At 45.3% G+C, this 25,765-nt stretch overlaps 2 protein-coding genes across 4 annotated transcripts in view; one reads left to right on the top strand and one right to left on the bottom strand.

Moving 5' to 3' along the window:
- Positions 1 to 19,512, top strand: part of LOC110486200 (sterile alpha motif domain-containing protein 14) — a 32,393-nt gene extending 12,881 nt beyond the window's left edge. The window contains exons 4-10 of the mRNA XM_021557624.3: positions 2,036 to 2,369; positions 2,680 to 2,779; positions 2,900 to 2,968; positions 3,115 to 3,271; positions 6,770 to 6,898; positions 12,137 to 12,292; positions 17,800 to 19,512. Of these exons, the coding sequence (XP_021413299.2) occupies positions 2,036 to 2,369; positions 2,680 to 2,779; positions 2,900 to 2,968; positions 3,115 to 3,271; positions 6,770 to 6,898; positions 12,137 to 12,292; positions 17,800 to 17,964 (1,110 nt within the window). The 3' untranslated portion in view covers positions 17,965 to 19,512. The remainder of the gene's footprint in view (positions 1 to 2,035; positions 2,370 to 2,679; positions 2,780 to 2,899; positions 2,969 to 3,114; positions 3,272 to 6,769; positions 6,899 to 12,136; positions 12,293 to 17,799) is intronic.
- Positions 19,513 to 19,744: 232 nt separating this feature from the next.
- The window catches only part of LOC110486202 (MAGUK p55 subfamily member 3), a 32,156-nt gene continuing 26,135 nt past the window's right edge, over positions 19,745 to 25,765 (bottom strand). For all 3 annotated transcript variants that reach the window (XM_036940858.2, XM_036940859.2, XM_036940857.2), the window contains 6 exons: positions 24,846 to 25,007; positions 24,307 to 24,387; positions 24,077 to 24,170; positions 23,855 to 23,963; positions 23,445 to 23,573; positions 19,745 to 23,097 (listed from right to left, as the gene is read on the bottom strand). In XM_036940858.2, the coding sequence (XP_036796753.1) occupies positions 22,918 to 23,097; positions 23,445 to 23,573; positions 23,855 to 23,963; positions 24,077 to 24,170; positions 24,307 to 24,387; positions 24,846 to 25,007 (755 nt within the window). In that variant the 3' untranslated portion in view covers positions 19,745 to 22,917. The remainder of the gene's footprint in view (positions 23,098 to 23,444; positions 23,574 to 23,854; positions 23,964 to 24,076; positions 24,171 to 24,306; positions 24,388 to 24,845; positions 25,008 to 25,765) is intronic.

Here is a 25,765-nt window from a genome sequence, read left to right on the forward strand (position 1 = left end):
ACCCTCCCTGTGCAATTGGGTCCTGGACTTTCTTACCTGCCGTCCCCAGGTGGTGAATGTAGGAAACAACATCTCCACTTCGCTGACCCTCAACGCTGGGGCCCCACATGAGTGCGTGCTCAGCCCCCTCCTGTACTTTCTGTTCACCCATGACTGCGTGGCCATGCGCGCCTCCAACTCAATCATCAAGTGTGCAGACGACACAACAGTAGTGGGCTTGATTACCAACAACGACGAGACAGTCTACATAGAGGAGGTGAGGGCTCCGGGAGTGTGGTGTCAGGAAAACAACCTCTCACTCAACGTCAACAAAACAAAGGAGATGATCGTGGACTTCAAGAAACAGCAGAGGGAGCACCCCGCCCTATCCACATCGAAGGGACAGTAGTGGAGAAGGTAGAACGTTTCAAGTTCCTCGGAGTACATATCACAGACAAACTGAAATGGTCCACCCACATAGACAGTGTGGTCAAGAAGGCGCAACAGCGCCTATTCAACCTCAGGAGGCTGAAGAAATATGGCTTGTCACCTAAAACCCTCACAAGCTTTTATAGATGCACAATTGAGAGCATCCTGTCGGGCTGTATCACCGCCTGGTACAGCAACTGCACCTCCCTCAACCGCAAGGCTCTCCAGAGGGTGGCGCGGTCTGCACAGCTCATCACCGGGGGCAAACTACCTGCCATCCAAGACACCTACAGCACCCGATGCCAAAAAGATCATCAAGGACAACCACCACCCGAGTCACTGCCTGTTCACCCTGCTACCATCCAGAATGCGAGGTCAGTACAGGTGCATCAAAGCTGGGACCGAGAGACTGAAAAACAGCTTCTATCTCAAGGCCATCAGACTGCTAAACAGCAATCACTAACTCAGAGAGGCTGCTGCCTACATAGAAACTCAAACCACTTTAATATATGGATCACTAGTCACTTTAATAATGTTAACATATCTTACATTACTCATCTCATATGTATATACTGTATCTTATACCATCTATTGCATCTTGCCTATGTCGCTCGGTCATCCATATATTTATATGTACATATTCTTATTCCATCCCTTTAGATTTGTGTGTATTAGGTAGTTGTTGTGGAATTGTTAGATTACTTGTTAGATATTACTGCACTGTCAGAACTAGAAGCACACGCATTTTGCTACACTTGCATTAACATCTGCTAACCATGTGTATGTGACCAATAAAATTTGATTTGTATAGATAGATATCTTTGTATAGACAGCACCAAGGGAGACTTTAGGTATTTAAGCATTTTATGTGGTCAATATACCATAATACTGCACACATGTAACTAAGCAACTAGAGCTCTATAATTAACAGCGCTGTACATGCCTATACTCATGAGTAGATCCTGATTGGTTAAAAACAAAGCTCAACTCAATCAGCCATTGAATCATATTTCCCTGCTTCATTTGACAATCTGATTTTATGGTTGAATTCTTTAGATTTAAACCCATTTAGTTGTAGATGGTAGAAGACCGTGCAACCATCCATATAAAATCTGTTTCTTAGTCCTAGAACTCAGTTCAGATGATATGGAGATTATCAGAAGGGAGAATGTCTCAATGGCCTAGGCTATTTTGGAGGGCATTGGAGAGTGTCTCGCTCTCTTCATCTGTTGTTTGGTCATTTTTTGAGTATTTTCTCTCACTAGAGTTGGGCTCAATTCAAATTGCATTCCAGCCCAATCAGGCATTTCATTGGACTGGCACTCAATTTGAAAAGTACCATACTCCAGTTATGAGCATTTTCCCATTCAAATTTCATGTCCAATTATTCCTTACTATACAGGAGATGGAATGGAATTGACCTAAACTCATATGTCCCTAATTGTGTTCATGAGTGGGTGCGTGCATGTATTTATATGTGTGTGTGTATGTATATATGTATGTGTGTGTGTGTGTGTGTAAGCGCATGCTTGTGAGCATGTATGTCTGTCTGTGGGTGTGCTTATTGTTTGTCTCAGTCAGTTCACATATAAACATGTTGTGGTGTTTCTGAATCTTTGTGCCATAGTGTCTGGACAGCCCTTTGCACTCCGTCAGTTCCCCCCTCCACTCCACCCTGCGAGGAGGCTCCTCCCCTTCGCCTGATTCGCTCCTCTCCTCGTCCTCCCCATGTCCCACCTTACGGAGCCCGGTCTTCTCCTTCGACACCTCCTCCTTAAGGCGCTCCCCGGAGGAGGGCGGGACCGGGTCGCTAGCCACTCGGGGGCGGTACCGCCAGCTGACAAATGCCACGTCTCAGGAGGCCCTGTTGACCACGCCCAACAGCTCTCCCTCCAAGTCGTGTCCCAGTTCGGACTGCTCGCCTGTTTACATTCGTCGGGCACGACGCCCAGACAGTGAGGGTAAGAGAGGCAGCCATCCGCATTGGGCAAGAAAATCCTCATCCTAGTTATTACAGTCCAAATCCCCACACTAAGAATGAAATGCCCTGTGATATTAACTATGGTATATTAAGCCTAAAGAGGCAAAACACACACACACACACACACACACACATAGCATTTAAGTGCATTATTGGCTAATCCATAAATGTATTGATACACAATCACCATTACTGCCATACCATTAAGGCCACATCAACATGTTGGTAATGGTGAGTTAATGTATCAAAAAATGCTTTGTCCAATCATTAATGTTTTCATTGTTTCTCAGTGTTAGTTTCAGAAAACAGTCGAGACACAAGCCCGGCCGACCCCGGCAACAACAGCCTTATCTTCGACAAGAAGACCAAGAGGAGGTTCTTGGACCTGGGGTAAGTGCTCAATATTGAGACATTTAAACTGGTTACATTGTAAACACATTGTAAATTGGTCAGTGTCAAAACTGGTGCTTTCTGTTGATTTTAACCCACTGTTTATTTGTTCTTCTGAAGGGTCACATTGAGACGCTCCTATGTGAGAGTCAGAAAAGACAAGTCAAACAGACTGTCAATGGGAAGCCGGTGAGTCCATGGGAAGCCATTTTGTCTCTGTCCCCCTGTTTCAGTACAGGAGGCAAAATGTTGGCTCTATTAGACCTACTTAGCACATGAGAGGCATAACTTTGTCTCTTTCAGTTAGCATATTGAATCTCTCTTTCACTGCACAGGGAGTCATCTGAGAGCCCGTCCAGGTCCTCTGGCTCGTTTGTGCCTTTCTCCTGGTTCACTGACAGCGCCAGGGGCTCTGTGTCCTCCGGGGCAACCCCGCCCTGCTCCCCCAAACTGGTCTCACAGGACTGCAGCCCCCGCAAGTCCAACTCTCAGGTAACTCACATCCACAATAAGATATAGACACATCCAGATACCATACTTAGGTCAGACTGCACTATTGTGTCACTACTACCATTGTCCACTTTGTGTTTTTATCATTGTCAGAGGCCTCATGTGTTTATGTTAGCATTAGCATATAGGCTAGTCTTCATTTCATGTCTGTCATTGAGATTTCTGCCACGTCTGACAACGTCACGACAATGATGCGCACACTTCAAGTGGACCGAAGGCCGTGTGTTGTTATGGTTCTGGATGGCCAGATAGTTAGCAACAATGACAAGAAACTGTCATGTGGTAAATCGTAAGTGGCTCGTTTCAACCAACCTGGCTATACATTCCACAGTTTAAATGACCGAGAAAAGGATGCTGCTGTTACCCTTGGAGATATGCTAAATGCTTTTAACAAATCTTTTCAAATGAACTGCCAAGAAGGAGAGAACTTTCTCCCACTGGGGTCTGAGCTTCAAATGCACATCAAATGAAAACAGTCAACAGTTTAGAGAAGCAGACACCAGAGATATAACACTGCTATAAACAGACTTGCGTAGATGAGACGAGCATCGTCAAGTTCGTCATCCTTCATAAGCCTCTTTCCCTCTCTTCTCTCTCTCCCTCCATCTCTCTCCCACTCTAACTACCCATCCTTCTCTCTCTCTCTCCCTCTTTCCCTCTTCTCTCTCTCCCTCTCTCTCTCCCACCCTCACTATCCATCCATCTCTCCCCCTCTGTCTGTCTCTCGCACACACACACATATATATATATATATACATACATACACTCTCTCTCTCGCGCGCTCTCTCTCTCGCTCTCTCTCTCTCTCTCGCGCTCTCTCTCGCGCTCTCTCTCGCGCTCTCTCTCGCGCTCTCTCTCGCGCTCTCTCTCGCGCTCTCTCTCGCGCTCTCTCTCGCGCTCTCTCGCTCTCTCTCGCTCTCTCTCGCTCTCTCTCAAGAGGCCCATAGTGTGACAGCTCCTGTGGAGAGTCTGAGGGGATTGAAACCCAATTAGGAAACAAGGCGAGTTTTCCTCTGAGTCTAAGAGGGCGCTGCTATTCGACATTTATGGACAAGGATGGCTACATTTACACAGAGGGGAAATCGATGGCCTTTTGTGCGGCACAATGTCACAATCTCGTGTCAAACCGACAGATGACTTTGGGAGTTAAAACAAGAACATGGCTTCGATGCAGGAGACTTCAGTTGACCGATCCGATTGACCATTTTGAGGGATTTTGGTGTTATCTTCCTCTTACCTGGTTTGGTGCATGCGCATCTATTGGATGGAAAACATAGCTTAATATACAGAATGAAAGAGGCTGAGGCACAGGGTTATAGTGGTTGCCCGCTCAATACCCAGGAAGGCAGACATATGCCTCCCACTAACTTTGCACCAGCTAATTAAAGCCTCTGCCAAAGGCCTAAGTATTTCTAAGGGAAATAGATAATGTTTCAGAAGCTTGTGGGGCCACTGGCTGTTTAGCTAAGAGGCACAGAAAGGACTGGTAGGAAATACACAGTCGTCCGATCACACCGTTGATGTAACAAGGTGTGTTTCCATATTACGTTTCTTAAATGTTATTTCACTGTCAAACTTATAGTTAAGAGCAAGCCTGGCTCTTCGAGCTTCATAGTTTTTCTGCTTATGTGCACAAATTGCTTTATAAATCAAAGGTGTTATAAGCACAACAAATATGATATTTAACATATTGAGGTAAAGCTCTTCCACAGATGATGACATTCTTTCTGCTAATATGTTCATGTGTAGCCTGTTCATATCCTTGCCATTTAAAACATATAGCCAGTAGGTACATGCACAGGACACCTAACAATACATATATTTCTTGTTGGGTGGCTCTCTTTGCACACCTTTGCAGTTTTATGCAGAAATCCCATGATGCAATCGATGCTGTTGATTTACTCACCTTGGAGACTTGACCGCTGCGATGATTTTGGCTAACCCCAACGACTATGTCAAAACAACTAGATTACCGTTTAACAAAGTAGGAAAGTAGCAGAACATATTTCCACTTAGTGGCTAATAAATAATCTAATGCCCATGTTTACATATGCTTTAAAACATATTTTAACTTTGGAATCACTTTTTGAAGCAGTTCGGTGAGTTCATGAATATAGCCCTCTATGGGAGAAAATACCCATCCACCCCTCTCAGAATCACTTGGTTTGATCCATTCTGAGTCAAAACCCTCCCAATTATTGGGGCAGGAGGAGTGTTTATACTCTCTAACACCTCCACCATGACACATCTAAAAGCCCCAGTAGCAACATGTTCGGGATCATGGGCCCGTCCCAAATAGCACCTTTATTTCCCATGAAGTGCAATGCTTTTGACTTACGGGTAAAAAGTTGTGAACTTTATAGGGACGAGAGTGCCATTTAGAACAGAGCTCCGTGGGGTTTAATTGTGAGGAGGAGCTATGCAAAGCATCCCATATGCACTTAGTCATCAGCACGGAGGCTGGGGCCCTTCGCTCTGCATAGCAATTAAAGCTGCAGCTTTCCATTGAAAGCAGAGAGGGCCATTAAATGTTCTACCACTGTGTGCCTGTCCAGCTGGGATAATAGCTCTAGCATGGGTCCCAAATGGCAACCTATACCCTACATAGTCCACTACTTCTGAACAGAGCCCTGGTCAAAAGGCAGTGGTATGAAGTACTTAAGTAAAAATACTTGAAAGTACTACTTAAGTCATTTTTGGGGTATCTGTACTGACTCACTAAACACAAATGCATTGTTTGTGAATGATGGCTGAGTGTTGGAGTGTGCCCCTGGCTAACCATAAATAAAAAAAGATTTACATTTACTTATGATACTTAAGTATATTTAAAAACCAAGTAGTATTTTACTGGGTGACTTTCACTTTTACTTGAGTCATTTTCTATTAAGGTGTCTTTATTTTTTTACTCAAATATGACAATTGGGTACTTTTTTTCACCACTGTCAAAAGTAGTGCACTATATAGGGAACAGAGTGCCATTTGGGACGTAGCCCTAATAAGCCTGGTGTCTGGAGAGGAGGCAGATACCCATGACTTTGCTTTCCTCCTCTGTACTGTGGCTCTCAAGGGGCCTGTCAAGGGCTGTTATAGGGCTGTGTGTCTGTGACTTTCTTTTGTGCGTGTGTGTGTGCATTTATATGTGTTCGGAGGGGCATCATTTGAGAGGGAAATGAATCACAAATATTATGTTTCTGTATTTTTTTGAAAGTGTTACTGCTGTGACCAAACATTTTTATCTTTCTAAGCATAAACTGTTTGAAAGTAAGGTTTACGAACAATGCATTAATATCCTTCTAATGTCAGATGTAATTGATCTTGAAGTGGACAAATCAATCGATCCAATACTGTTTGACCACAGTGGTCACACTCAATGAAAATATCACTGTGCACAATGCAGACAAAACGGTATTCATTTATCATGGTTGGATCATTTCTCTCCTCTCTCTCGCTCTTGCTCTCTCTCCCACCCCCCCCATCCAGGAGTCTGCCCTGAGTGATGAGTTCTCTCCTCCCCCCCGTAGTCCCCCCCACGCCTCCAGTGGGACCACAGCCGACTCGTCCTCCCGCTCCTCACAACGCTACCAGACCCTCTCCCAGTCCTCAGACGAGGTAAAGGGCTTCCTAATGCAGTGGTGGTGGTAGTGGGCATTCTCGGCCTCGGAATAAAGGGATCTAAACTCGATTTCAGTTTGATACAGTATATGAGACAGAGGGAGACTGAGGCCCGGATCACTGTTTAGAGTGAGAATGCAAGAGACCATTTTTGATTAAAGCAGCATTCCACTCAAATCTCTAATAGCATACCAACAAAACTCTGAATTATTCTCTAGTAAAATGTGTACCATTACCTGAAATAGCTACCGGATGTCCATTTGGGGTTATGTCGTCTTGGTTACCGGTGGCAACTAACTTACACTATACTATAGCACACACTGCATTCAATTTGAAGTTCCAAGCAGTTCACTTAAATCCAAAGCAGTAGGAGTGTATGTTACGGAGTCTAGTTGATAGGTAATCGACTAGCCGGACTGTTCCCCGGACTCCATGTGTAGGGATTTGTACAATGCACAAACAAGGCTATTGAACTTGACATTGGTGTCTGTCTTTATTAGTTTATCCAACATATCATACTGAAACATGGTGTCAGAAGTGGCTCGGAAAACACACGTTTGTTATTTTTGTAGCTAAGTACAGTATAGGCGCAGTTACGTTCCATATACGAACACACGCCGTTTCCTACTCACAACACTGATCAACTCGTTGTTAGCTGGCTAGCTAGCATCACTACCTACTTCGATGACTGAAGGCAAAGAAATCTCGTATTCCATTGCTATGGCAGCGAACATTCCGCCACCAAATCCCATGGTTCTCACAGGGGACTGGAATACTAATTGGGGCAACTTCAGGGATGAATTCGAGGACTATGCGCTGGCGACCGGTCTACATGAGAAACCCAATGAGGTACAAGCTGCAACTCTGAGGAGTTTAATGGGCAGCGAATGCAGGCATATCTACCGGCACAATCTCACCCTCGCAGCACGACAACGGTGTGATGCAAAGGCTATTGGATGCATTGGAGAATTACTTCAAACCCGCCAGAAACGTAATTTACAAGCGGTTCGTTTTCGGAAGCTGCAAACAGGAAGAGGGTGAGTCAGTACACAACTTTGTAACCCGTTTGAGAGAGAAATCCGCCACTTGCGAATACTGGGGATTGAAAGATGAATTGATTTGTGACAAAATAGTGCTGGTAATTGCAAATGAGGATACTGGCTAGCTGGCTACCCAAGCACGAGGCCGCAGTGCAGGAGATTAAATCTATGGCTTCATCCATGCCAGTGTTGCGCTACTACGACGTCATGAAGCCTGTCACAATCCAGAGCGACTCCAGCCAAAGGGGACTTGGATGCTGCCTTTTGCAGGAAGGCCAGCCCGTTGCGTTTGCCTCGAGAGCGCTCACCCCCACCGAACAAAACTATGCGCAAATTGAGACGAGGCTTCAAAGCATGCTCGTAACTCTGCAAAACTACAGCCAGTCATTTACAAGCCAGGACCAGAGATGTACATCAGCGACACACTGAGCAGGGCAACAACACAATGTACAGGCAGAGGGCCTGCCGCTGATAGACAGTGCATCTGTTCGCTACAGCAGGAACGTCACAGATCTTAAACGTCACAGACGTTACTTAAACGTCACAGATCACCACCTAGCCCAGATAAGGCAACACACTGACAAGGACGAACACCTACAGTCACTGAAGTCCATGGCTCTCGCAGGTTGGCCATACCTGAAAGAGGAGACACCTTTCACAGTGAGAGAATAGTGGACCTTTCGAGATGAGATCAGTGTGCAAAATGGCGTCTTGTTCAGAGGTCAGAAGGTCATTATTCCCAAATCACTACGTCCAGAGATGCTTACCCGCATACACTCCAGTCACGTTGGAGGTGACGCATGCTACCTCCAGGCTCGTGAAACATTATACTGGCCAAACATGCAAGCAGAAATTAAAGACTTTGTCAGCAACTGTACCACATGCAACGAGTACGCTCATGAACAGCAAAAGGAAACCATGATGTCACACGAACTGCACACAAGGCCCTGGCAAATTGTCAGCATGGACTTATTCAGCCACAGACAGTCCTTTTATCTTCTCATCGTTGATCACTACTATGACTTTTGGGAAATTGAACTGCTCCCTGACTTGTCTGCAGAGACGGTCATAAAGCGCTGCAAGGCGCAGTTTGCAAGGCAAGATCAGCCTGACACGGTAATCACGGACAATGGCCCACAATTCACTGCACAGTTCAAGCGTTTCGCCTCAGAATGGGAGTTTGACCACGTGACCTCCAAGACACCCAAAAGCAAATGGCAAAGCAGAATCAGCTGTCAAGATTGCAAAAAACCTGTTAAGCAGGGCCTTGCGCGACAGCAACGACCCATGGAAAGCGATCTCACAGTGGAGGAACACACCCACCGAAAACATGGACAGCAGCCCAGCACAACGCCTTCTGTCCAGACGTCTGAAGACTACCATCCCCGTAGCTAACAAGCTACTTGAGCCCTGCGTCATGGTTGGCGTCACGGACAAACTGTGTCACAGAAAGCAGCTCGCTAAGTGCTTCTACGACCGGACTGCTCGAGACCTACCAGAGCTGGAGGTGGGTGAAACGATAAAGATGAAACCGCTGCCGGGAGACCACACAGGACTTTGGAGGCTGGGCACATGCCTGCAGAGTTGCACCACGTTCTTACCTGGTGGATGTTGGTGGCTCCCTCCTATCGTCGCAATCGGGTGGATCTGCGCGTAGCAGAGCAGACAAACCAGAACACGCCATACACTCACCTAGATGAGCTGGATCACAGTCCAGGCCTAAGGGTAAGGGGCGCAGAATTGAGACATGGGCCAACCACCAAGCACTTCAGCTCGTGCCCCTAATCCTACCCCTGTCAGAGCCAATACTTACTCACGGGTGGGTCGGCTGTGCAAGCCACCGGACAGGCTTACTCTCTAAGCAAGGGACTGTTAACTTTCCCTCGGTTAATTAAAATATATATATTTTCTTAAATAATTACATGAAATTAAAAAAGGAAGATGACAACTGAAGTAAAAATAAAATGTAATGCTTTTTCTATTGTTATGACCTGACTGTTAAGAACTTCATGTTATTCCTTTATGTTTGCACTTTCTATTGAAAAGGATGATGCTACGGAGTCTAGTTGATCGGTAATCGACTAGCCGGACTGTTCCCCGGACTCCATGTGTAGGGATTTGTACAATGCACAAACAAGGCTATTGAACCTGACATTGGTGTCTGTCTTTATTCCTTTATCCAACATATCATACTGAAACAGTGTAGAGTGTGTGGTCCTGGTGTTTTTAAAGCCTGAAGCTGTGTTCAAATACCCATACTAACCTATTGTATACTACATACTAAAGTTCATTTCAGTATACTGTAAACTAACAGTATGCTTTCAGTTGAGCATACTCGCATGTATACCGGAAGTTGATGCTGTTGCTATGCAACCTCTTGCTAGCTAGCTAGCATAACAAATGACTCGTTAGACATTGTATGACTTCGGATGTGTTCTTATATTCAGAGCGTTGTCCGTTTGTAAATGTTGAGCGTTTCGCTCACGGAGCGCACACTGGACGCCCGGGGCAAGGAGTAGGGTTGATTGGAGCGTTCTGACCTTACAATGGCAGTCAAACACCCCAGCTAACATTGGCTAGCTTGCTAGCTACTTGCACACACAAATGAGACCACTCTGACCAATTTACTCGCCTTAGCAGAGCTGGTTAGGCAGTTTTCATGTTATCCAGAGCGTTGGTGACTGTAACTGTGTTGCTGGCAACAATTTAATTGGGCTTTTTTGCCGACATTTACTGACACTGGCCATATTCAACAGGTGTTGAGCCTCGTAAATTCATTATTCTGCACTCTGGAACGCTTAGACAAGAGTGCTCTGAAATCGGAGCAGATAGCCAGAGCAAATTTACAAAAGCACCCGAATGTCCATGGAGTAATCAAGTCAACAAACGTTGGATTGTTAGTTAGCCTATAGTTAATATACTGGCAAGTTTGATGTATAAGTAGCCAACTGATGTTACTGCTGTAATGATGCGCTATGTGAATTGTAAGAACAGCGTAGCTAACAAATTGTCAGCCAATCTAACGTGTAAGGTAACTTAAGTCATTACTTTATTACATTGCTCAATATTTTCTTAATATTTGTCATAATTAATTAAACCAATGAATATGTATCTGCTCTCGTTGTACTTCGAATGCATATTTTCAGCATTTTTTTCAAATATGGAAACAATTTGAAGCCATGCCCATTTCATGAAGAATTGTATTATGGGCCCTAAAGTATGGAAATAGTGTCCTCTGCTTGTATACTTCATATTGTGGCGAATTTAGTATGACATCCGGGAACTTTTGGCATGCTAACTATAACCATGCTATGACCAATAAGCATACTATATACTCAATTCAAGTCACACATAGTGCTGTTAGTGTGAGTATTTGAACACAACTCGAGTATGGTGAGTGCTCTGCGACCTCAAAAAACACTCCCTGGCCAGATGCTGTCAGACACGGCTGCACAGTGATTAGGGAATCAATTACCTCCGGTAAACTAGCGCTCTCTCTCCCGTCACATCTGATTTAGCTCAGTATGTTGGAGGGGATATTGGGTTTTCAGAGGGGCTTTATGACTCTCTCCCTCTTATCTCCTTAAGCTGCCATTACAGAGGGATGCAGGAGACACGTCAGACCTGGGTACAGAGAGTAGTTTTCTTTCGAGTACTTTAATTGCACTCGATTGTGTGGCCGCATGTCTGGCGCAAAGGAACCAATGGAATCGTGCGAAACCCTGACCGTCTGGCACTCAGCCGGCTACAGCCTCTTCTATCACCCCAAGTTAATTTTTTAGCAGCGCTTCACTTGTTCCTGTGCTTCACCGCCGGCGGAGAGACACTCTGAGGACACCTCAGTGCCTGGCAGACAGAGAGAAACAACCTGACAGGACCATGCTAGCCACCAGGCTTCCAACACCACTCAGACCAGGGGTTAGATTAAACAGTGTTGTTTGTGCGCGCGTGTGTACATGGGTGTGACGCAAGGGGGGTCTAGACGATAGAGGCAGCTTTGCAAAACGTTAGCTCTGTCACTGCACCGAGGAGAGAGGTAAGGCTACATTGTGTTGTGCTATTCATGACCACCAGGGGGCAGATTAACATGCTCTTCAGACTGCTACCCTACAAAAAAAGCTATTTTTCCTATTAGGGAGCTGAAGCGGCACAATTGTACTGAATAACTGAATATCTTGGGCATCTTTCCTTTCAGCCTATTGATGAGCCACTGTGCCTCGTGTCGTCGTGGAGCACCCAGCAGGTGTGCCAGTGGCTGAAGGGGTTGAACATGGAGCAGTACATCCCAGAGTTCACTGCCAGAGACATCGACGGGGAGCAGCTCCTCCTGATGGACGGCACCAAGCTCAAGGTGAGAATGGTTCAGGGAAGGAGACGAGAGAGAGAGAGTGAGAGAGAGTGAGAGAGTGAGAGAGAGTGAGAGAGAGTGAGAGAGTGAGAGAGAGTGAGAGAGAGTGAGAGAGAGTGAGAGAGAGTGAGAGAGAGTGAGAGAGAGAAAAATATTGGGGAGGATAGAAGGAAGGGGACTAAGTTCAAGGAGGAGAGGAAGAAGGGCAGATGGAGGAGAGGAAGGATGGCAGATGGATGGTAGAGGAGGAGAGGAAAAAAAGAGGAAGGGCATATGGGTATGAGTGGGCTGACGAGAGCAGATGGTGAAAGGGGAGAAGCGGAAGAGACAAGATTAGATGAGAGGAGGTGAGTGCATATAGGATCAAAGTAAAACGCAGAGTATCTCTGACTGATTGATCCAGTCAAAAACAAACACTCACCGACAACAACTTACAGAGGGTCTCTTTAAGTATCATCTCACTGCTCTCTGCTGGTGAGAGTGACTACTTTCATGCCATCTGAACAAACATATAAACCCAACATGCAACAATTTCAAAGATTTTACTGAGTTACAGTTCATATAAGGAAATCAGTCAATTGAAAAAAATTTATTAGGCCCCGATCTATGGATTTCACATGACTGGGAATACAGATATGCATCGGTTGGTCACAGATACCTTAAAAAAGGTAACGACGTGGATCAGAAAAACAGTCCGTATCTGGTGTGACCACCATTTACCTCATGTAGTGTGACACTTAGACACATAGAGTTGATCAGGCTGTTGATTGTGGCCTTTTTGATTGTGTGTCCGACTTCTCTTCAATGGCTGTGCAAAGCCCCTGGAGATCGGCGGGAACTGAAGCATGCTGTCGCACACGTTGATCCGGAGCATCCCAAACATGCTCAATGGGTGACATGTCTGGTGAGTATGCAGGTCATGGAAGAACTCCAGAAATGATCCGCTTGCAGGAATTGTTTACAGATCCTTGCGATATGGGGCAGTTATCATCCTGAAGCATGAGGTGATGGCGATGGATGAATGGCACGACAATGGGCCTCAGGATTTCGTCACTGTATCTCTGTGCATTCAAATGACCACCTATAAAATGCAATTGTGTTCGTTGTCTGTAGCTTATGCCTGCCCTTACCAAAACCCTACCGCCACCATGGGGAAGTCTGTTCACAACATTGACATCCACAAACTGCTCGCCCACACGACGCCGTACGCACTGTCGACCATCTGCCCGGTACAGTTTAAACTGGTATTAATTTGTGACGAGCACACTTCTCCAGCGTGCCAGTGGCCATCATAGGTGAGCATTTGCCCACTGAAGTCAGTTACGATGCCGAACTGTGGTCAGGTCAAGACCCTGGTGAGGACGAAGAGCATGCACATGAGCTTCCCTGAGACGGTTTCTGACAGTTTGTGTAGAAATTCTTTGGTTGTGCAAACACACAGTTTCATCAGCTGTCCGGGTGGCTGGTCTCAGAGGATCCCGCAGGTGAAGAAGCCGGATGTGGAGGTCCTAGGCTGGCTTGGTTACACGTGATCTGGAGTTGTGAGGCTGGTTGGATGTACTGCCAAATTCTCTAAAACAACATTGGAAGTGGCTTATGGTAGAGAAATTAACATGCAATAGCTCTGGTAGACATTCCTGCACTCAGCATGCCAATTGCACACTCCCTCAAAATCTGAAACATCTGTCATTGTGACAAAACTGCTCATTTTAGTGGCCTTTTATTTCTCCTAGCACAAGGTGCAGCTGTGTAATTATGCTGTTTAATCAACTTCTTGGTATGCCACACCTGTCAGGTGGATGGTTTATCTTGCCCGAAGCAGAAATGCTCACTAACAGGGATGTCAACAAATTTGAGCACAAAATTTGAGAAAATAAGCTTTTAGTGCATTACGAAGATTTCTGGGATCTTTCATTTCAGCTCATGAAACATGTTGCGTTTTATATTTTTGTTCAGTGTATGTACTAGGCCTAACTCCCAAACTACATGTCAAGGGTTGTGTGTGTTTCTCTAACGTCTGTTTACATTAATTGGGAGTTGAAGCCTAAGGCAAATCTGTGTGTACATATTATATTCTATTCACACCACTGGAGGCAGCTGAGGGGAGGACGGCTCATGATAATGTATAGAATGAAGCAAATGGAAGGGCGATAAATACATGGAAACCATGTTTTTGATACATTTCACCTAATCCCACTCCAGCCATTACCACAAGCCCGTCGTCCCCAATTAAGGTGCCACCAACCTCCTGTGATTCACACCCACACACCAGTGGAGGCTGCTCCGGGGAGGACGGCTCATAATAACGACTGGAACGGAGAGAATGGAATGTCGTCAAACCACGTGTTTGATGTATTTGATACCATTCCACCAATTCCGCTCCAGCCATTACCACTTGCCCGTCCTCCCCAACTCAGGTGCCACCAACCTCCTGTGGCACACTTTCACATATGCTGTGCTACTCTGTTTATTATCGATCCTGATTGCCTAGCCACTTTTTTTACCCTTACCTACATGCACTGGTGGAAAAAGTACCCAATTGTCATACTTGAGTATAAGTATAGATACCTTAATAGAAAGCTACTCAAGTGAAAGTCAGCCAGTAAAATACTACTTGAGTGAAAGTATTTGGTTTTAAAAATACTTAAGTATCAAAAGTTAAAGTATAAATCATTTAAAATTCCTTATATTAATCAAAACAAAATGTATTTGGCACATGCACATAAAACCGGTGCAGATCTTACCATTAAATACTTACTTACAAACCCTTAAAACCAACAATGCAGTTAAGAAAAATAAGGTTAAGAAAATATTTACTCAATAAACTAAACTAACACACTAAAATAACAATAACGAGGCTACAGTGTGTTTTATATAGGGAGTACAGGTACCAAGTCAATGTGCTGGGGGCAGGTTAGTCAAGGTAATCGAGGTAATATGTAGGAAAGGGTCAAGGGGCAAAGCAGACAGCACCATTTTCTTGTTTTAAAATGTATGGATATCCAGTGCCACTCTCTAACACTCAGACATTATTTACAAAAGATGCTTTTGTGTTTTGTACGTCTGCCAGAGGCCGTAGGGATGACCACGTGTTATCTTGAGTTCACGAATTTGACCATATCCCTGTCCTGCTAAGCATTCACAATGTAACAAGTACTTTAGGTTGTCAGGGAAAATGTGTGGAGTAAAAAGTACAATATTTTCTTTAGGAATGTAGTGGAGTAAAAGTAAATTGTCAAAAATATAAATAGTAAAGTACAGATACCCCAAAAAACTACTTAAGTAGTGCTTTAAAGTATTTTTTACTTAAAGTACTTGACACCAAAGCCTACATACACAAACTCAGCAAAAAAATGTATGTCTCTTTTTCAGGACCCTGACTTTCAAAGATAATTTGTAAAAATCCAAATAACTTCACAGATGTTCATTGAAAAGGGTTTAAACACTATTTCCCATGCTTGTTCAATGAACCATAAACAATTAATGAACATGCACCTGTGGAACAGTCGTTAAGACACTAACAGCTTACAGACGGTAGGCAATTAAGGTCACGATTATGAAAACTTAAGACACTAAAGAGGCCTTTCTACTGACTCTGAAGAAGACCAAAATAATGATGCCCAGGGTCTCTGCTCATCTGCGTGAATGTGCCTTAGGCATGCTGCAAGGAGGCATGAGGATTGCAGATGTGGCCAGGGCAATAAATTGCAATGTCCGTACAGTGAGACGCCTAAGACAGCGCTACAGGGAGACAGGGCGGCCACTGATCATCCTCGCAGTGGCAGACCACGTGAAACACCTGCACAGGATTGGTACATCCGAACATCACACCTGCGGGACAGGTACAGGATGGCAACAACAACTGCCCGAGTTACACCAGGAACGCACTATCCCTCCATCAGCACTCAGACTGTCCACAATAGGCTGAGAGAGGCTGGACTGAGTGCTTGTAGGCCTGTTGTAAGGCAGGTCCTCACCAAACATCACCGGCAACAATGTTGCCTATGGGCACAAACCCACCCTCGCTGGACCAGACAGGACTGGCAAAAAGTGCTCTTCACTGACGAGTTGCAGTTTTGTCTCATCAGGGGTGATGGTCTGATTCGCGTTTATCGTCCAAGGAATAAGCGTTACACCGAGGCCTGTACTCTGGAGCGGGATCGATTTGGAGGTGGAGGGTCCGTCATAGTCTGGGGCGGTGTGTCACAGCATCATTGGACTGAGCTTGTTGTCATTGCAGGCAATCTCAACACTGTGCATTACAGGGAAGACATCCTCCCCCCTCGTGTGGTATCCTTCCTTCAGGCTCATCCTGACATGACCCTCCAGCATGACAATGCCACCAGCTATACTGCTCGTTCTGTGTGTGATTTCCTGCAAGACAGGAATGTCAGTTGTCTCCCATGGCCAGCGAAGAGCCAGGATCTCAATCCCATTGACCATGTCTGGGACCTGTTGGATCGGATGGTGAGGGCTAGGGCCATTCCCCCCAGAAATGTCAGGGAACTTGCAGGTGCCTTGGTGGAAGAGTGGGGTAACATCTCACAGCAAGAACTGGCAAATCTGGTGCAGTCCATGAGGAGGAGATGCACTGCAGTACTTAATGCAGCTGGTGGCCACACCAGGTACTTACTTTTGATTTTGACCCTCCCCCTTTGTTCAGGGACATATTATTCAATTTCTGTTAGTCACATGTCTGTGGAACTTGTTCAGTTTGTCTGTTGTTGAATCTTATGTTCATACAAATATTTGCACATGTTAAGTTTGCTGAAAATAAATGCAGTTGACAGTGAGAGGACGTTTATTTTTTACGCACCTCAATTACCTCAACTACCTCCTACCCAATTACCAGAGCATACCACCCTGCATCCCACTGCTGGCTTGCTTCTGAAGCTGAGCAAGGTTGGTCTTGGGTGGTCCCTGGATGGGAGACCAGATGCTGCTGGAAATGGTGTTGGATGGCCAGTAGGAGGCATCCTTTCCTTCTGGTCTAAAAAAATATATCCCAATGCCCCAGGGCAGACATTGTCCTGTGTACTGTAGGGTGCTGTCTTTTGGATGGGACGTTAAAGGGGCGTCCTGACTTTGTGGTCACTAAAGATCCCATGGCACTTATCGTAAGAGTAAGGGTGTTAACCCTGGAGTCCTGGCTAAATTCCCAATCTGGCCCGCTTACCATCATGGTCACCTCATCATCCCCAGTTTACAGTTGGTTATTCCCCAGGTTGTTGTTGTAAATGAGAATGTGTTCTCAGTCAACTTACCTGATAAAATAACGGTAAAATAAATACACCTGCACATTGACTTGGTACCCGTGCACCTTGTACAGCCTCGTTATTTTATTGTGAAGTATTATAGCTAACTACCTTTTTTATTTAACAAAATGTTCTTCCCTTTTAACTCTGTTGTTTATGGGCTTGTACGTAAGCATTTCACGGTGAAGTCAACCCCTGTTCTATTCGGCGCATGTGACAAAATACATTTAATATTTTATTATATTTCATTCTCAGGGTCTGGGAGTGAACAGTTCGACGGACCGCAGTGCACTGAAAAGGCGGATCAGAGACATTCACGCAGCAGCGGAAAAGGAGCGCAAGGCCCTGGACAAACTGGATCGCCAGAAAGAGAAACAGCGCAAAAAGGATCAGGAACTACGCAAGCTAAACACAAGCTAGACATAACCACCAGATGGCGCTAAATTACCACAGAAATACTCCTGACTAGAAACTGGTGCTGGTGCACCATCTCCAACTTTCACATTATCATGATAGCATTGATGCTAAGTGGAGTTTTGTGCAAAACCTTGGAATTTGCGCATAGACTTTTGTACTGTACCTCTGGTTTGGATGTGAGGCTTTGAACCCTGTGATGGGCGGGACAGTGTGTTGTCAATCACTGACACGTGATCAATAACAGAATGAAAGCTCAATTAACTTCTTGTGGAACGGCTTTATTTTAGACCAAGGTCGGAACCCAAAGTGGGCATGTGAGAGGTGGGTCGCGAGCTATGAGAATACATCTACAATCACACACTATTTATTCTTAATTTGGTTAGTTGGGGGACAATTTGGGTCACGGCAGGACTGTCAATTTCTAATTTGGGTCCAGAGGTGAAAAAGCGTAAGAACCCATGTTTGAGACCAATCAGTGGTTGACGCAACATGATAGGTCCCGCCCATATTGGGGTTCAGATGTCTCATTCTTCCTGGCTATGACATGTGTTCTTCTTTGTCAATCAGTGAGGTTATCCACCCTTGCGGAAAATGACAAATATTTTGTTACTCGAAATGAATGTGTGATATATCTGACTTCTACACGCATTCAATGCATTGACAAAGTCATACTTTTCCTATAACTTTTGACTGTACTCTCCTACAGCACATTACACACTATAAAACCTAACCCATGGTCTGAGTTATCGAAATAATCTAATTACAGAAATTTGCATTTATTTATTTTACGAAGAATATAATCACAGAATTTAGCTTTTATTTAAAAAAAATCTCATAACCACAAGCACGTAACACCCAACCACATTCATATTGTAGTATGCATCAATACTCTGTAAGCCACTGTCAGTGGACTGGAGTTAAACTTGAAGTAACATGAAGATTTGTCCAGGACATTGTCAAGATTAGATGCTGATGAGACCGATGTGATTTTTGAGCATATTTATAAATACTGTATGTTTGTGGTGTACGTGCATGTTTGTGACGTACGATATACTGTCTGTTTGTGTGTGTAAGTGTGCATATGTGCTATCTGAGGTAATTTCTTTGGTAACGACTGTATGGGGATGGGACTGGCTCTCCTGAAAAAGGAGTCTTCTGAGGTGGCCACTTTTAGAATTCGGGGTGTTGTCAATCTTCTGTCTCTACTCCCGCGTTGCGCCAATCGTCATCTTAGACGTTTTTTGTCTTGAGAGACTCTGAAGTTTTTGAATCCTGCTGGAACAAGACAAAGACACATCGATCCTCTTTGGAGGATTCAGGGCCCCGTATACCATCCAAGCCGTATTCCCACTTTGCCCAGTTTTCATACTGAATTCTTGGACTGGTTTGTGGTCAGAAGACACGGACATTAGCTCCAGGTTTTACACATACACGATCCTTAGGACTCGTTTCTTGATTTCCGTCCGCCCGTTTATTTTCAACTCCTGTTGTCAAATGGAAATATGTATTAAATATGTTTTAAAATGCAGAATGCATGTCAGCACTCCCAAACTTCTGCTGCTTCTGGTCTCTCATCTATGATCTCTCAGTTCAACATGTGAGCTGATTCACACTCGCTTTGTACAACTGATATGCGACGCGTCTGATACATCGGGGGTGTGGTTAGAACCCGAACCCCAACTCAAAATAACAATTTAGTCCGACTCAAAATAAAAGGTTTATCCAATTCAAAATTGGTAGGATTTGACTATAACAAAACATACACAAAGTAGCACATGGTTCATCTGGTTTTACAATGGCACTTTATACACGTCACGTTACAAAGTCAACATTCTGGAGTTCTTGGTTTACACAGCACAGTAAAAGATCAAGAACACACTGTATGTTAAAAAGAGAACAGGATGAGAGAAAGGAGGATCTGGAAGCTCCTGTTGATAGTGTATCAGTTCTCCACCATGAAACAAGACTTGAAGTCCATACACACATCCACCCAAAGAGAGAGAGAATGCAGAGCTTTGATGCCTCTAGTAAAAGCTCACCAGAACGACAGAGCCAATATACCGACTGAGAACAGGTGGAGTTTTGCCAAATGGCTCTGATTGCTTTAGTCAAGTAACGACGCTTTGACTGGCGCGAGTCATTGCTTTTTCTTGTGTATTACCTTGTAACCTTGAAATGTCTTTTAACATTGCCGTTATCTTGGTGTTTACAGAGACAAAGAAACACGTCACATTTCTAATGATCCAGCAATCACACTTGGAGGTGTCCATATCCCACTAATCCCAGTGTCCTCGCCTGTAGATAAAAACTCATACAGAACAATTTAGGACCCTGATGATCCAGATGGACCATAGAACACCCCCTCCTCAAAACCCTATTACCCACACTGCACCTGTGTCTTAAACATGTGACTGATGTCAGCAATACAAAGTGCATTCCTATGTACACAAAAAGGAGCATAGCATATTTTAGTGCACTTGTGTGTGTGTACATGACATCCACACATCCAGAATCCCAGGACTGAAGTAATTCACACTGAGGATTAGACACTTAGGGTCAAAGTTCAACAGGTTGCATTGAAGTGCTACGAGATCGTTCGTTGGCACGGTACGGATTTGCATGTAGAATATTTACATCTGCGATTTAAATAATTAAGTTGTCGTATGCGTCCTTAAAACGCCTCCAAATAAAATAATTGATCAAATAAAGCATTATAAAATAAATGTATTTATTTTTGTATCATTACATCTATCCTACTGTGCTATTGACAGTGTTTTGGTTACTTTTTGTACTATGTATGCATTTCTACTCATTCTCCAGGTATAATGGAAGCAGGTGGATTGGCTTTTGGATAACATTTCAACAACATAACAATGGCAAGGCCTCACTCAGAATGCCTTGTATCAACGAGCAACGGAAATAGGTGAGAAAACCTTACAAAACAGTCATGTCTTTGTGAAGAAATTGTGTAGGATTCCCTGCAGGACTCCTGTACGAGTGTTTTGACTAAGTCGCTTTGGATAAAAGCGTGTGATAAATGGCATATACAGTATATCACAAAAGTGAGTACACCCCTCCACATATTTGTAAATATTTGAATATCTTTTCATTAAGAAATGACACTTTGCTACACTGTAAAGTAGTGAGTGTACAGCTTGTATAACAGTGTAAATTTGCTGTTCCCTCAATAACTCAACACACAGCCGCTGGCAACAAAAGTGAGTACACCCCTAGGTGAAAATGTCCAAATTGGGCCCAAAGTGTCAATATTGTGTGTGGCCACCATTTTCCAGCACTGCCTCATCCCTCTTGGGCATGGAGTTCACCAGAGCTTCACAGGTTGCCACTGGAGTCCTCTTCCACTCCTCCATGATGACATCACGGAGCTGGTGGATGTTAGAGACCTTGCACTCCTCCACCTTCCGTTTGAGGATGCCCCACAGATGCTCAATAGGGTTTAGGTCTGGAGACATGCTTGGCCAGTCCATCACCTTTACCCTCAGCTTCTTTAGCAAGGCAGTGGTTGTCTTGGTGTGTTTGGGGTCGTTATCATGTTGGAATACTGCCCTGCGGCCCAGTCTGCGAAGGGAGGGGATCATGCTCTGCTTCAGTATGTCACAGTACATGTTGGCATTCATGGTTCCCTCAATGAACTGTAGCTCGCCAGTGCCAGCAGCACTCATGCAGCCCCAGACCATGACACTCCCACCACCATGCTTGACTGTAGGCAAGACACACTTGTCTTTGTACTCCTCACCTGGTTGCCGCAACACACGCTTGACACCATCTGAACCAAATAAGTTTATCTTGGTCTCATCAGACCACAGGACATGGTTCCAGTAATCCATGTCCTTAGTCTGCTTGTCTTCAGCAAACTGTTTGCAGGCTTTCTTGTGCATCATCTTTAGAAGAGGCTTCCTTCTGGGACGACAGCCATGCAGACCAATTTGATGCAGTGACAGGCTGACCCCCCACCCCTTCAACCTCTGCAGCAATGCTTGCAGCGCTCATACGTCTATTTCCCAAAGACAACCTCTGGATATGACGCTGAGCACGTGCACTCAACTTCTTTGGTCGACCATGGCGAGTCCTGTTCTGAGTGGAACCTGTCCAGTTAAACCGCTGTATGGTCTTGGCCACCGTGCTGCAGCTCAGTTTCAGGGTCTTGGCAATCTTCTTATAGCCCAGGCCATCTTTATGTAGAGCAACAAAAAATAATTTCAGATCCTCAGACAGTTCTTTGCCATGAGGTGCCATGTTGAACTTCCAGTGACCAGTCAGTATGAGGGAGTGTGAGAGCGATGACACCAAATTTAACACACCTGCTCCCCATTCACACCTGAGACCTTGTAACACTAACGAGTCACATGACACCGGGGAGGGAAAATGGCTAATTGGGCCCAATTTGGACATTTTCACTTAGGGGTGTACTCACTTTTGAGGGGTGTACTCACTTTTGTGATATACTGTATTATTATATTAATGGGAAACTCAAGTACTAGACACTGCGGGCCAAAGGAAGCTACGGATGGCATGTCACATGGATCCACAATAAAGATGTCTGTGTTTGTCTGTCTGACTGTCTGACTGACTGACTGACATAAATAATAAAATAAAAAAACTTGAATAAATATATGAAAAACATGAATTTGAACAATGGATTGCGTGTGTGTGTGTGTGTGTGTTTTGTAGCCAGAACAACAATCTTTCCCTTTGAACATCCCAAACACAGAAATGTTCCAAAGGGTTCTGCCGCATGCCCTTCTCCCCTGGTGCCAGTGTGTTGCTGGCCCGATATCAGGCCAGGGTTTGGGGCAGTATCTTCCACACCCTACAGGCTGGCCAAGGGGTCCAGGAGATCAGAAAAGGGATGGGGTAGGGTAGGGGTCCTGCTGGAGGAAGGGCTGGGGGGCTGTGATCTCCCTCTCTGGAGGGTGGTGGTTGGGGTGAGCGGGGTTAGGTCCGCACCCAGCAGAGGGGTACCCAGAAGGTCTCACGCTCCAGCCGCTCCAGAATGCCTCGGAGTTCTGTGCAGGCGCTGGCTGAGTCCTCCTTGATTAGGACCCGGTCGACCAGGTGGCCATACTGCTGGTCCATCTGCTGGGCTGACTGACGCATTTCCTGCAGGTCCTCATCCTGACAGGTATGGATGGATGGACGGATGGACGGACGGACAGAGAGAGGAGAATCAGACAGACAGACAAACAGACAGAGGAGAATCAGACAGACGAGAATCAGACAGACAGACAGAGGAGAATCAGACAGACAGAGGAGAATCAGACAGACATGAAAATAAGGAAGCATAAGAGTGAGGAAGGCTGTAAAAGTGATATCAGATTAAGGAGAGGAGAAATTAGGAGAGGAGAAAGCATGCTGTGCAAAATAAAAGATTGAGCAACAGAAAAAAACAACTCACTGACTCATTTATATGAACACATTTTTAGACTCAGCTCACTATCACAAAAAGAGACAGCAGGTCTCACCGTCACTCGCCCATGATCTCCCCCTGCTGGTGAAGTGGCAGCACTACGACGGCGTCTGCTCTCCGGGACACGCGGCTTGACGAAGATGACATAGGGCTTGAACTCAGATGTCCGCAGTGTCTTCAGAGCCTAAGGGGCCAGGACACATTCAGATGCAATTTCACACAGTCTGCGTTGGGTTGTCACACAGCGTACACGGGGTTTAGAGAACAGATACTATCAGAGAAATGTCCTCTTGAGATGTCAGAGATGCTACGGGTAAACTGTGATACAAGCCACAGGAGAAACGTCAGGGGCCGTCATAGAATAGGGTGTGACACAGACTGCATGTGACAGCCGTGGTTATATTGTACAGTGCATTATGACAGAATGGGATATGCTTCACTGCAGAGGATGTGCCTTGGCCTTACCTCTGGTTGCACGTCCACTAGGCACATCTTGTTCTTGGCCTGTACAGAGCGTATAGCCTCTATGCTGGTACCATACTGGTTCTCCTTGTACTCCCCATGCTCTATGAACCTGGACACACAGGACACAACTAAGCACGAAACAGACAAACCAAAGCAGAGTACTACAGAGACAGGGACCGTGTGGCTTCGCAGATCAGCCATATGGCATCAAAGAGGACTCACTTGTTGCTCAGAGCGTCTGCGTCAAACGCCTGTTTGGTGACAAAGTGGTACTCCACCCCCTCCTTCTCATGAGGCTTCTTGGGCCTGGTGGTATCTGGAAGCACAAGTGATAGGGGGAAAGGGAGAAGGCTGCGATTGTTTTACTGGCGTAGCAGTTCTTTACTAGGGTGTTAGAGGGCGTCGCCGTCAGTGCAGCAAGAGGAGGGTGCGGTTCAGAAGGTGTAACTCACGCGGTACGGCCACAGCATAGCGATGGGGGTTCTCTGCGATCACCTTCTGTTTCAGCTCATTGATACGAGCTCCAAGGGAGCCTTTGTGTGAGTGAGAGCGAGAGAATGAGAGAGAGAGAGAGAGAGAGAGAAAGAGACAGAGAAAGAGAAAGAGAGAGCAGAGAGAGGGAGTGACAGAGTTATTTAAACAGAACTATCAGGGACAAATAATCAATATTTGCTGAAAAAAATCTGCATCAACATCAAGTTAAGTCCACTGATTAATTACTGGATGTGCCATTTGTTGTGCACTTTGATTAATTAACTTATCAGAACCCTAAATAGCATTAGCTACTGTAGATAAGACCTCACAGGCTTGGTCAAGCAGACTGACTGCTGAAAGTGAACGAGAATATGTGCTGCGAGATCGGGCTGGTTCTCACAAGGCTACCACACAACTAGAGGGAAGTTGCTGTTTGTAGTATTGGCCACTAGAAGGCAGTATCATCAAAGTAGAATGACTCCACACTGCCATAGACATCCTGAAGCTGTCGTCTTACCGATCAGAACCACCAGGCGGGGTCTCTCGTTGGGCCGGTGCTGGTAGCGAGTCACCTCCTCGTAGGTGGCAAAGTCTGGGTCGGTGGGGTCGGAGGTGGCCCCTCCTCCGAGGGATCCTGACCGGTCCTTTCGGCTCAGACGGAAACTCCTCCTCAGACCCGCTACGGCAGGACAGGCAGGCGGGAGGAGCAGGGAGAGCAAAGTGAGGTAGGGGGGCACAGGGTCAAAAGGTCAGATATGATCATCAAGTGGTTTGATACACTGTCTAACGCATGCTCTTTCCACATAGTTAACTGTATTCTCCAAGGCAGTTTAGATAGCGCCTGTCGTTGTTCTCACTTGGCAATTAGTGTTGCAGACAAACATTTTATATGCACAATACCAGTGTCCCGTCACATCAGGACATCATATCAGGCTACCATGCAAATCAAACCCCAACGTAGCCACAACATTATTATTACGTGTTGGTTATCAGAGAACAAAGAAAGTGCAACCATTGATAATCATGCATTAAAACCCCCAGTGAACCGTGGGACCATTACAAATACGAGTGGTCAGCTGTGATCCGTCGTTAATCAGTGAGTGATCCCACAGGTTTGACAGCCTGACCCGTGCTTATCTCTGAGGTAAACGGGCTGCCAGCGGCATTGTGAGATATTGACTGAACCTGCTCGTTTACAAGCGCGTGTCCAACGAATATCAATCGCATGCAGCTAATATCTGACCAAGGGGTTTGGCAGCTCCACTTTGACAGTGAGAAATAAGCTCTGGGACCGAGACTGAAGCAAACACTCTTCTGCTGTCAATATCAAGCTCATGCCTCTCCTTTCTCGTTTTCAAAAGGAGACGTGGCTTCTCTCAACGAACAACTAATAATGCTACAGTAAAGATAAAAGGAGAGAGCTTCTTGCCATGAAAG

This window comes from Oncorhynchus mykiss, chromosome 13 (genome assembly GCF_057628025.1).
Source record: "Oncorhynchus mykiss isolate SJ-2025 chromosome 13, ASM5762802v1, whole genome shotgun sequence".
In the NCBI taxonomy this organism is placed as follows: domain Eukaryota; kingdom Metazoa; phylum Chordata; class Actinopteri; order Salmoniformes; family Salmonidae; genus Oncorhynchus; species Oncorhynchus mykiss.